This window comes from Protopterus annectens, chromosome 1.part2 (genome assembly GCF_019279795.1).
Source record: "Protopterus annectens isolate FY-2018-M chromosome 1.part2, PAN1.0, whole genome shotgun sequence".
NCBI lineage: Eukaryota > Metazoa > Chordata > Ceratodontiformes > Protopteridae > Protopterus > Protopterus annectens.
In genome coordinates, this window is record NC_056727.1 from 1,193,757,448 (window position 1) to 1,193,771,272 (window position 13,825).

At 40.6% G+C, this 13,825-nt stretch overlaps 1 protein-coding gene across 1 annotated transcript in view; it reads right to left on the reverse strand.

The window, feature by feature from the left end:
* CTPS1 (CTP synthase 1) overlaps window positions 1-13,825 on the reverse strand; it is a gene marked incomplete in the record, with an annotated part of 606,469 nt that overhangs the window by 52,463 nt on the left and 540,181 nt on the right. The window contains 1 exon segment of the mRNA XM_044060229.1: window positions 5,463-5,518. Within this exon segment, the coding sequence (XP_043916164.1) occupies window positions 5,463-5,518 (56 nt within the window).

Here is a 13,825-nt window from a genome sequence, read left to right on the forward strand (position 1 = left end):
CGTCGTGATCAGGGCCTAGGCATGGAATACAGTAAGAGTGGAAGTCCTTATGAGGTATTTGCTTCCCACAAGAAATACAATTAACTTTTTCTGACATCGGTCTGAGGCAAGAAAAAAGTTTCCCCAACGGGGTACTTAGCTTTATTGAAGACTTTGGATCTGAAATTAGACTTCGAAAATCTCAGGAGTCGGCCGGCAGGCACTTGCGAACTGCTTCTGCTTCGGGCACCGCGCAGCAAGAAAGACTGAAGAAAATGGCGCCGGATGCATTTTATATACCCCTGGCGCACTGACATCAGGGAAGAAGCGACAGCAACCGACGCCGGACCAAGACTTTGGAACTCTGGCCAACTGGGACCGCCTGACGGCAGGATAACCCAAGTGTAATGACTGCAGCAGTGTAACACGATGAACATAAGCCAATTAGTCTTAATGGACATTTGATCTTTGAGGGGGAAAAGGCTACACTGGGTTCTCTGCAGATATGGAACACCTCTTTAAAGGGCTGCTCAATCATTCAGTGCTATGCAACAGTTCTGTCCTCTAAAAAGTTGGTATGCTCAGAGGTGTCAGAAGCATGCACTTGGATCTCAACTCACTTAATCCACGGTCAGTCACAAAGATGCCTGGGACAAGTCAGATCACCTGCAAAATGACAGGCTGAGGCTGCATAGAATACTATTTTGTCCAGATGGAGAACCTCTTGTACTTATTAGAATACATACTAGCAGCTTAAAACTGCTACTAAATCTTCAACTAGAAGACTTGGTGGTAATAAGGAACCTAAAAAGTGCACATCCCGCTAAGGTGAAGCCAGCTGAGATCTCAAATGAAGGAGGAACTTCAGTGGCTTAGACTGGCACAGTTTTGTCTACTGCCAGAAACCACAAAGGAGGAAACCATACCTTTCTCAGCCACCACAAAGCAAGACCTGTTTTTGTAATCCCAGTTTTGTAGTGAGGTGTGGAATCCCAACAAATATGAAACCTGTACAAGAATCCTCTCTGTCACAGGACAGAAAGTAGAGTTGTGCAAGTTAACTTAAAACGATACATATTCTAAAGGTCACTGTTGCAGTAGCCTTAGCTATATGTGCTACATCGATATAACCCATATAGCTAAGGCTACTGCAGCAGTGATTGATTATGAACATATACAGCTCTGCATTTAGCACCAAAAAGCCACTTTAAGAGCACACATTTAACAAACAGTGGATAAAAACCTTAGCACATGATCTGGGGCAAACAAAATGCTGCTTTTGACTGTCCACGACCAATTAAAGGTTTTCATACTTCAAGTAAAGATGATAAAACTGTATTCAAGTCAAAGCCTCAAGTCACAGAGGTAGACACATTATTTTTTCCCCCTTGGATCATGTTTGCCCCTTCATGCCTGCCCACCATCAAGCCTCACCAACCATCCCTTGCTCATTCAATTCCCTGTAATAGGGAATTACCCCAGTGCAGTGTGGAAGTGAGACTTGTCCAAATTACCAGTCATGCCATAAGCCATTAAGGCTGTGCCCTCACTGGCATACCAGCAATAAGGGAGATTGTATGACCTACTCTTTTGATGTGGTCTTGCTGCACTTCCCCTTGCAAGAGCACACCCCTGTAACTCTTTAATGAAGGGTACCACCAAGCTGGTAAGCTTGGTGAGCCAAACATTCAGCCCCAGGACATGCAGCAGAAAACCACACTTCCTCCTAGGTTACTGTGGCTGGATGAGTCCTGCTCTCTCACCTTTTCGGCCAAGGTGGGCACACGCATCCTTCCTTGCTAATTCCATCAAATACCCAAACTAAGTGAACTTGAGTCGCCTGTGCTGCAGTCTGGGGTTTTCTCTCTCTACACCACCAGAATTGGGAGGGAGACTTTCTCTACTCCCGCCATAGGTTTCTCAGCAGAAAAGTCGGATAATGTAATGGGGTTCTACTTGGAATCTTAAGTCAGCAAATGTCTCTTCATTAGGCAGTGGTGACAAAAGTAACAGTTTCACAGAAGAGAATCCAACTTTAACCTGACTTGATACAGCCTCAGACAGTATTACCATCAAATTCAAGCTAATGAAATTCTCAGCTTGGACAGACTATAGAACACTTGTTGACAAATTTTAAAAATTTTTGACAATCTTTAGAGGCTGTCTCCAAATCCAATGTTCTGGTATAAGCAAACTGAAAATTGACAGGCATGTCTGTAAAGAATCTGCAATTAAATTTGAAAACTATTACATGCTTTGGAAACAACTAGCCAAGACAGTAAATAGCAATACATTCCTAACATTAAAGGGTGGAGGGAGCAATACCAGTTCCTCCCAGATTACAAAAAAAAAAACTTTCAAAGGATTCTCAGTGGAGTCCACCTAGAAAGAGTTATAAAAAAGTCAAATCACTCTGGAAGACGAAGGCTCAGTTCTGCTCTTAGTTCTTGGCCTCAAACTAGTGCTGTGCTCTCTAATGCACAGAGCAGAACTGTGGAAATGGGAAAAGCTGCTCTTTTAAGACTATGACAACAAAGATGGCAACTCTGGTGCTTCCTACAAGTAGTCTTTCAATGTGGTCTTTAAATAACCCTTTTACACTATCAGACTGCTGTCAGCTGACGTTCTTTCAGAACTTGCTAAGATGTGGATAACCAGATGAAAACATTTTCACAGCTTTCCTTTTTTAGCCTTTTCTGATCACAAAGGCAGCCCCTTGGTATTAATGGTCTTATATCAATTAAAATAAATCAATTAAACTGATTTTAAAAACAAAGGCTGCTAACATATGAAAGATTACGATTTTTACCAGTTAACAACGATTAAACTTTTAGTTATTTTTTTATAGTTTTTAACAGTGCATGGTGTCAAACTACTGTTACATTTTTTGTACTTTTTGCTATCTGTTTATTAGGTACTATAATTTTAAAAAGAATACAGCCTGGCACCTTTTAGGCTATTTAAACTATTGGAAAGTACAGTTGTGTATACTTACCATAAATGTAGATGTTCGAGTGTATTCACTATTGCAGTCATTACATTTGGGTTATCTGCCTGCAGGTAGTTCTCAGCTGGCCTGAATACTAAGAAGTACTAGGAAGCCTTCTGTACTGTCTTTAGGGTGAACTAATTGCTACTCTGGAAGGGTGGAGGTTTAAAATTGTTTGAGGATTAAAATTGTTTTAGGACTTGCAGAAGCTGCAACAGATTTTGCAGCAATAGATCTTAGCAAGCACTGTGTGCGCATTACTGACATGTGCTAAATACTGGCAAGCTTCTAGCCAAGGGGGTAGCAGAGAACCACATGTATGTGATGTCATTCTGTAAGCCATCACTAAAAATGATATTTTAATACTAGGTGAGACTGAAGTCTCAGAGCACTCTATTGTTGTAACTTGACAAAGAAGGATCCTCTCAAATCCTCACCTATTTCATCTTGCCTTGCTCTGGTAAGTGAACCAGGGAATAGTTATATTAATCACGTTTTTCTGTATCTGTGTGAATCTATTTATCTGTGTTATTTTAATATTTTTTGAGACAAACTCTGGTGTTTCCTGTACGTAGATATTTAGTATTTTCATTTTTTTTATTATAAAATATATTTAAACTTTTCATTTTGGCTGGTCCTTTAGAGAATTTTAACCTTTGGGAGTACACACTTATTTGGTGACTCTGTGACCACTCCTGAAAGCCTTACTGCATTGGCCAAATGCTAAAATTTGTATTAATATTAATTTCAACAGTATAATTGGGTACCCTTGTGGAGTGTCTGGTGGAAGGGGGCACAACTAATAAATTTGTGCCAGCTTTTCCCAGGTGTGTGTGTGTAAATCAAATTTCAGAGTGCATGTGTCAAGTTGCTGGGAGCAGGGACACGAAGCACTGGTTTCACAGAGTGGTGGAGGACTTGGCTTGGACACTCAGCTAAGGACTCAACTCTACAGTAGAGCCAGTGGGGAGTCTGACTGAGAATCTGGAGAGAGAGAGAGAGAGAGAGAGAAAGACAGACACACACAAGGAAACCAGCCCCCAGACTGAGTGTGTTCCCTGTGTGCTCTTAAGGGAAAATGTGCTTGATGCAGAGAATTGCATCTGGAAATACTGAGTATATCTATTTTTGTTCCAAGTGAACGTCCCTCTCCAGTGTCGGTGGTGAGGATTCAAGCTCCTCGATTACTAGCCTAGACTGGGGATGCCACAGCAACTATCTTCAACATAGCAGTGAAAAAGAATGAGGTATTGGAAATATTTCAAAAGTAATATACAACAGTGCAATATAAAAAAAATGGGGCTCAATTTTTAATGAAGTACAGGAATCACACAACAGAAAAGAAATGGAAATAGAGAACTCCATACCATTTGGTGTAAATGACTAATCCTATATTCAGTGCTGTGATGTGTTAAATTGCTGGCTATGAAAATGCTCAAGCTTGTGACCTGTTGACTTAAGAATGCTTCAAATATATATTTAGAATCTAGCCATGGAAGAAGATTCAACTGCATTACATGCTGACAGTCAGACTCAAAGAAGCCATCATTAACGGACCCCATATGCTTCATTTGTCTTTAATGGCATCTGGTTGTTTCTGCAGTGGCATAAACTAGGCTGTCAGACTTCCATTAGTGTTTCGGAACGGCTAATTTACTTCCACTTATTTTAAAAGTATCACATTTTGGAGGACATATGCCCTTGAGGCTGTGAGTAATGTATTATTTTGCCATCATTTAAATGCAAAAGCAGAATACTTGTGCAATCCCCCCCCCCCCCCCCAAGTGTAACAAGCTACTGGAAATGAGAAATTAAATTTATTTTTAATAGGGCTGCTCATTACTTAGTACAAGTAGTAACAGTACTGTGCTGTTCTCACTACTATATCTTGTTCGCTATTAGTGTTATCACCCTTCATAAGCACAACAGTACTGCTATTTTTTTTCATGTGTTTCATGGGCTTTCTGTTGAAATTGCGGACAATACCTGCAATACCTGGAAAAGTGATTAAGTATGAATATTTGGAACATATACCAAGCCTGAGCCTGTAGCAACACAGAATATTCTCCATACTCTGAAGTACAGCAATTGCAATTTTAGCACGAGTATGCAAGTAAAGGTGTATTGGGAGTATCCCCCAAATGCTGACAGAGTGCAGGGGGAGGGATCTCCTAGCAAAAAGAAAGAAGTTACACCAAGTTTGAGTTTTGAAGCTGATTAAATTTGATTTGCAATCAAAATTTATTTTTCAAAGTTGCAGTACACAAAATTAAGATGTCTCACTTCTAGCAGGAAGCCATACTTCTCAGTTGTCTGTAACCTTTCAAAGGTGCTTCTGAAAATAAGCACTTCTGCATAGCTCATCTTACCCAGCTGTGAATATCTAAACATTTAAAAATAACACTTCAGTAGAAGCTGAAAGAAACCTACAAAGTATACAAACTGCATTTTTGTTTATGCTCATAAATAAAAAAGCAAAAGAACTGTTACCTACCTCAAACCTGTGTCGATGTCTCTCTTCCACATAATCAGAGTCCTTGTAAAGTTTTCCTGTGAAATGGAGAAATAAACCCAAGTATAACAAACCTACTGAAAATGAATCTTAATCAGGGGACCTACACAATAATATACATTTGTGCAACAAAATGCAGCTACTGCAATAGCCAAATTCAAAAGAACTTTTCCCATTAATCTGCCTACTCAATTTAAAATGAAACTTATAAAGAAAAACCCAAATCTCTGCCCAACAGCTATCTTAATGAATTTGAAGAAGGGTCATGAAACCAAAGATGGTACTTAAATACAGCAAAATGTCAGAAACAGTTGGAAGTACAGAATTAAGCCAAGGGGTAAAAACAGGGCAGCCTCATGAATGAAGTCCTTTTCAGGGACTAAAGTACCATCTTGTAATGCTCTGTAATGGCATACACGAATGACCATGCATGCATGTCAGTTGTGAGTTCATTGCTAAAGCGTCAAATCCACAGACAAAAATCAAGTAGAACATCACATGTTTGAAGAAATGCCTTCACCTTGTCTAGATTCACAGAAGGAAAACAATGTGAAATGAAGAGAAAAAAATGGAACAGGTAAAACAGAAAGCAGCTCCATCAGTTTAAGCAAATACACATCAGATGTTAAAACAGAGGATTCATTTTCTTGCTTTTTTGTTTCAAAATCACCAGCAGGGCACCATCAACGGTGCTTGTAGTTCTTCCAGGCCTTGAGTCTCAACAGAAAAGACAAGGCCAGAGATGTACTCTGGGTATTCAAGTATCACACAAGAAGCAAACCAATCGAAAAAAAATCATATGAAATGCAGCCTGGGTAATTTAACAGTCTATATGCCACACAGAACAAAACCACCACGTCAAACAGATTTCTCAAAACAGAAAAAATGGAACAAGTAAAGCAACTATCGGTTTAAGCAACTACTCGCATGTAAAAAAAAAGAGGATTACTTTCCTTGCTTCGTTTCAAGTCACCAACCTGGAGTCAACAGTGCTTGTAGTTTTGCAGGCATTAAGTCTTATTAGAAACCTCTATGTAGACTGTGCAAAATGAATGGAGAACAGCTACACATTCTTCTGCATAAGGGAAGACCTTTCACATACCAAGGGAATTACCAAACCACAAGTCTGGCCAGCCTCATATGCAAAGCCATGGAAAGATTTATCATTTAATTAATCAAGACACAGAGAACTTTGAAACACCAGTCCAATTAGTCAAGTGCATGTCACGTTTACTCAATCTGGTGGATTTTCTTGAAACGGTCAGTAAAGGAATGGTTGAAGGCAAAAATGGTGCACACTGCATACATACACCTGGCCAAAGCGTCTGATTCCCCACTCAGGCATACCAAAAAAGCTAAATAAACCGTGAATAAACCCCTATGTCATCTGCTAGATCGCCAGCTGGCTCACATAGTATTGCAGATAAAATAGGGGAAGTTACTTCCACAAAGAGACTAGTCACCAGTGCAGTCCCCCAGGGTTCTGTGCTGGGACCTCTCCTGTTTGGCATCTACTTTTCTGAAGTACAGGTTAACACCAAAGGGTTCTAGCTGAATATGTTTTCAGATGACTGCAAGCAAGGAGCAGTCACTGAATCCACAAATGACAGCCATCCTGCAGGAAGGGTTGTCTCGGATAACTGGTGCCAACATCATGGACAAACTAAATGTCAAAAAAAGAATTTTATCCCTTGGGAAATCATCTACACCAGGGAATTTCTACATTGACAATACACATCCTTAAGAGTAGAGACAGATGTTTGGGATGTGGGAACATTTGTAGACAGTGACCTAACTTTTAAACAATTTTGTGTCTATTGTTATAAGAAAGTCCTTCGACACTGCACAGCTTACAAGCAAAGGGATTGTGTCTAGATCTACGGATGTCATTTTGTCTCCCTTTATTCAGCCCTTATTAGGCCAATCATTGAATATAATGCCCCCCCCCCCCGCCATGTATCTGTCCAGATATATGCAACTAGAATGAACACAGAGATACCTTACTAAAAGTATACAAGGCCTAAATATGTCCCTATATGGACCAACTGAAAGCCCTGTCATTATACTCAGTATCCTACAGACTTAAGAGGTGACCTATATCTGGCATACAAGGCATCTTCCAATCCATTATGGATGAATTTACTGCACATCAGCAAACCAAAAGACATAAGTAATGCACTGTCTAGGGAATCTAAACCTTCAGTAACAAGAGTTTGGAGGGACAGGTACATCTTGCATAGGATACTGGTTCTGAGATAGACTCCCCATCCACATAAAACAAAGTTCATCCCTGTCCATATTCAAGTGCAACTTGGATCTATGAATGGGAAACAGAAAATTTACTCCAGAACTGCCCCCCATACTACTAATGGACTGAGGCAGATCCTAAATTCATTATCCTGTGCATGGGTCCCCTCAAATTATCTATGGCATGATCCCAGTTATTCTGATTAGGGATAATATATAATTATCAACCACAGGGTGAGTAAGGCCAACCTATAACCAAATGGGATATGTTATATTTTGAGCACAAAAAGGAAAACTGGATAGGCTTAAAATAGTCCTTAATGGCAGGCAGCATAGTACTTACTCAAATTAACAGCTTTATTACACTTAATCTGTCTGAGAAACATCCTCGATGGGCCTGCGACTGGGATGCACTCTCTTCCTGTCAATTTTTAAGTTTTTCAAAGCTCTGAGCACTTGCTTTTTTCTGACGTGCTGACATCATGCATGACACTAGGCAAGGCATGCATATCTAGTCTCAGAGCCTGACAGTTTTCTCCAACCACTAAGCAAGCACACTTTTGTGAAGGTTAAGAAATATGAAGAATGGACATCTACACTATAGAAGGTACACAGAGTACTTTCGTGAGTTACAGGAACTCTAAACAAATCTGCTGGAATCATTTAAGACCTACACAGGGTGGTTTCCTTGCAGATCAACTGATAGAAAGATTTTAAACATTTATTTCCATTACATCTAATCTCGGGGTTAAATGCATGATGGGCTAGCCTGTTAATCAATAAGTTCAAATACACTGTAGTAGAAGAGTTAAAGGCCAGGAGGAAATTCCAAACCACTTTTTAAGGAATTCCTTGGCTAGCTGGTAATGGGCCATAGTTCTGTCCATCATAATGTCCTGACTAGAAGAAACAACTGATCATGTACCCTGAACATGGAAAAAACAGACTTAACCCATACAGGGTGTATGAGTAAGTCAGGAGCACTTGTACACTGATCAAATAGGGAGGCAAACATCTCTCCACCAAAACAGGCAATCTTTTCCACATGACAGCATACTTTATTTGGTAGGAAGGTTTTCTGGTGGTTTCAATCAGCTCTGGAAATTTAGCTGGGAAGACCAGTAGTATCACAGGCAAAAGGAAGAGTCAGACATAGATAGGAACCCACTGTCATTCCAGTCATGTAGGACACCCTTTGCTTGAAATATGAAGGTTTCCTTACTGCCAGGGACCTGAAAGGCTAGTCTTTTCAACTACTAAGGGATGAAAAGGATTGCCTTTGCTCCTCCTTTGAATTCTTTAGGGAGGTGCTGAACCAGAGGAAGTGGTGAGAAGGTGAAATTCTCTCTCCTTTCAGGAGTGCGACAATGCAGCCACTGCTAAAATCCTCCTAACTTTGCTTGATGGAGAAGGTAAGGACGATTGCATTCTGTCAGGTGGCAAACAGGTTGATTAACATACTCCACTTTTGAAGATCCTAACCAGGCAAAATGCTAGAATTCTTGGCTCCAGTTGAAGGGTGGAGAAACAGCTCAGACAACCTGCCAGCACATTCACTTCCCTAGGGATATTAAGTGCGACAACTCCTTACACACAACACTTATTCACACAGTTTCTCTGCATACGTGGGTATGATCATATGACTGCTTGGATGTTTAGGTACCCTATAACGGACTGGTTGGTGGGCCAATTAACAGCCACAGAAGCAGTTTTAGCTCCAGAGCCTACAAGGTCAGAAGGATTGCCTACAAAATGCTAATGGCACATATATAGCTTCATTTTCGGAGTGAACACTTCCACTGGTTGGTTGGGGTGTGCGTGAGAGGAGTGTGCTCATGTGAGGAGAGTGTGCGTGTGAGAGAGAGAGAGAGTGTGAGAGACTGGCTCTACACACTGTTAAAACAACCAGTCAGTGGCAGGCAAGGGAGACCCATCAAATGGCTGGGTGGGACTACCCATTACAACCCAGCCCGGTGACAAGGGGTTTGACAGAAAGAACACATCTGTGAGTAAGTAATGACTTTGAAGTGACAGACACCTTGCAATTCTGTAACACCTGCATCTACAGGCAAAAAAAAGGGGCCTAGAGAACCTGAATAGCTGAAGACCCTAGAGTCCATCAAGCCATAAAGGAGCAAGCATCGGAGCTATATCTCCAGCAGCATCACATAAGCTGGTAAGAACATGACCTTATTGACCCTGTATGCGGCCAGGAATGACTGACACTGGAATATATGTAGCTCTATTCTGAAGTAATATGCCGACAGGTACAAGAAAGAATTTCTCCCAGTTTACAGAGAGTATCAAAAGGCTAAAAAGTATGGCAGCATCCACGCAGGGAATCCAATAATAGACCATTAGAAGCCAATCATACAGGAAGGAGAAGACAAAATGCATCTTCTGCAAGACCTGCCACAGCTGTTAACACATTGTTAAATGCCATAGGAACAAATGAGAAAACAAATGGCAGCATTCAAAGGAAAGTGGTACTTAGAGTGAACTGAAGGAAGCTCCTGAGTGGAACCCTGACACTTTTTGCCTGAAGGTGTCCATAAGCATCTGACACCATCCAGATTTCCTGCAGCAGTATGAAGATGACCTCCTGAAGATTCACCATCTCAAACCTGATACACCGCAACACTCTCCGATGATAAAGTCCACTAAACATCATGCATGACAGAGGCAGTATACGTCTCCCAATCTATAGAGGGGCAGTTAAAGTCTCCCATGAATAGGGTAATTGGTTCAATGGTGAGCATAGTAGGTCTAGGTAAGAGCTTTGAGGGTCATAGAGGCTGACATGTAGATGGCCGGGGCTTGGCAGGGAACTAGCTTTAACTGTGACAAAAGCTATTAAAAAGCTACTGCTCTACAAGACTGAATCTTAGGGGTTGCCTCAATTCATCTTTTAGCTCCTTTCATCACTGGAAAGATACCTCAGCCTCTCTCCTGTAACAATGAATTCTCCCATTAGGTTTTGGGCCACTTTATCCCCCCTCATCTGTAACTACTGGAAATCCACCTGGGTAACAAATTTCCAACATTTTACTCAACTACCGTCTTAACCTCTGTAATTCAGAGATTGACCTAATACTTGCCTGTCTATCCACACTATTCATGCTTCCTCCTGTTCCATTTTCCACCACCACTTTTTTTTTTTTTTTTGGAATTCTCCCTCTTGTACATTTCTTTAAAGAACTCTTGTAATCAAGTCTCCAATACTCATGTCTTCTCTTTTTCGTTCCCAGTTACATTCCTTTACACCTTATTTCTCTTCCCTGCCTTGAAATTCTGACCAAGATATTTGCCCATTTTCCCAAAATATACCTACAAAAATCACCTTCACACAAGACTTCAGTCTCTAATTTAATCATTGCTGTTGCTTGCATCTTAGATGAAATTATAGTTTCTGCTTTCCTTCCCTCCTCAAGACTTATAAGATTATAGAACCATCCCACACTGTTGGTTGCTTCCCAACCTCTTCAATGCCTTTTGTATTGCTTCATCCCCCTTTCACAGGCCTTTGCTTTCCAGCCATCTTCCCTTACTGCTGCCTTTACTTCACCACACATTTGTCTCCTAACTCCTCCTGCCACTATTCACTCACTTCAACTAATCAATTATAGTTTACAGTTTCTGCTCTTTGTACCATTTCTAATCTACCTTACCCATTCCCAACTGACAGTGCCTCCTTGTTATATCCACCTTACCCATTCCCAAATTACAGTGCCTCCTCGTTATATCCACCTATCAGCTCCATCACTCCATGGTTGGACATATCTGTCTCTATAATCTTTACCTCTTTCCCATTATACAACTGGTCCCTTTCATGATAAATCTATCCAATCAGCTACATTATAGTCCGTTTCTAACAAACGTACATTCTTTTTCCTGCCGATTTTGTACCTCCAAGTATAGCTACCTTACTCTAACCACTTACCATTTTCTACTCCAATAAAGCCATCAAATTCTTATGATACGAATTTTCAAACAATACATAACTTAGATTCAAGAGAGAATGTAAGGATATCAATCTATAACCTCCATTTCCATCTCGCTCCTTGTTAATGAAGAAATCTCCAACTGTGTTTGGCCTAATTACTTTCCATCTTATTCCTCAGACTTTCCCATTCCAAAACATCCATCTTTCTCTCTCATTTTTCAAGATCTAGTATGTCATCCTTTTTATACCCCTATGAAACACAGCAGCTCTTTTCCTTCTTTTCGGTCCACTTCAACTTATGGATATGCCTCATCTCTTTCCTTGGTCTTTAACTGTTTCTTGTAATTAAAGAGCATGAAGAACTGGGATTACCAACTATATGTACTCTATTTGTATGTATATGGTGTGATAAATCTCCAAAACCACAAAATCACCACTGCAAAACCTCCATTATTACCATCCTACTACCTCAGCTTTGGATATAAACCTTCTCTTGTGCCACCAGATTTGTTAATCACATAACCAGTCCCACCTAACTTAACTTCTACTCATGTCATGCCTCACCCCTCCTCTCATAATTATACATACAGATTTGTGACCCTCACCAAATCCTACAGTGCAATCAGTCCCCTTATTTCATTCTAACAGCATGAAATAATGATGTTGGTCACAAAGGCTAATACAGTATACCATTACATAAGCCAATATTCTGCACTCCCTTCACATCACTGGTTATCACTACTTCCTTTTTTCTGTTTACCTTTCCTGCTTCAGACTGCTAGTTACCTTTTTGTGTGAAGCTACAAACATGCCAATTGAGTAAGCACTTTGTGACCACAGTACCTTTCTTTGGAATACACACTGATACCTCAAAAAGTCACTTCTCTTGTGAAAGTGGTCATTCCCTAACTGTATCTGACAAGCTTTTGGGTGATGCCATCCTTGTAATAGGTACACACAAAGATATACATACCCAGGCTTCCCTTTACAATCACATGGTGCTAATCTATGGGTAATATTCTGCATACCAGAACAAGGACTATGTGAGCAGGCTCCGATACACAGATAAGCAACTCTGTATTAGATATGTACCAGTAGTCCTGACAGCTATAGAGCAGTAAACCCATCTCTAATATGTTAACTGACTGCACTAGGGTGGCACTGAGCAGACTGCATGGTTGTGTACACATCATAGACCAGGGAGCCCATCTTTGGCACCAGGTATGGAAAAGTAGTAAAGGTCATAAGACTGACATGTACAATTGGGACGAAAAAAGGACATGGGGATTACAATGAAAGTTAGCAGTTCATAGACATTAACACTTAGGTGTTTCATTAGCAAATGCACTCTTTATAAAAGGATATAAAATAGTGCAGTTACTATGCAGGTGTTTTACTAGCAAATGCACTAACAGATAAAATAGTGCAGTGTGGCTCTTGCCATTGGGAATGAGGCATTGCAAGCAGATAAAGGAAGGTCAGTTACGGTGCACACACTGGGGGTAAGATTTTACTTGTTTCAATTTGTTTACTCAAGCAGGTCAGATCACTGTGAACCCCCCCTTTTTCCATGCGCAGCTTGGGCTGCATAAAAAGTAACACCATGATGGCACTACAGACAACTGTCTAGGAGGTACGCAGAATGGAGACAATGTGTGTGTGTTACTATGTAGGCTAAAGTGACTTTGTGCTGTGTGTGATGGGTGAGGTGGAAAGCTTTTCTGTGGCATAGCATGGTAGCAGACTACTGCAGTGCTGTAAACATGCACTGTGTGCTGTAGAGTACATTTTAGGGAGATACATTGTGAATGTGCTTATGTACATCTTCACACCCATAGACACTCAAGGAATGAAAAGGCTGAACAAACTGGTTGCGTTTTCAAGACCACTGCAGATTATGGTTTGAACATTCAACCAGCACAACCACCACTGAAAATAGACCTACTTCTCAGTTTAAACTGCAGAAGAAAAAAAAATGACCAGAATCCAAAAGCCCCGAAAAGGGTCAAATGCTGCTGCAAAATTACCACAAAAAGTAAACGTACAGTAATAAATTCCCGAAAAAGGCAGTCAATCTCCCCCTCTTTGTGCAGTATGTTTCTTTTCTTCTGCAGAAAGAGTCAACAGTCAGTATAATGTATTCCTTTACAAAGTG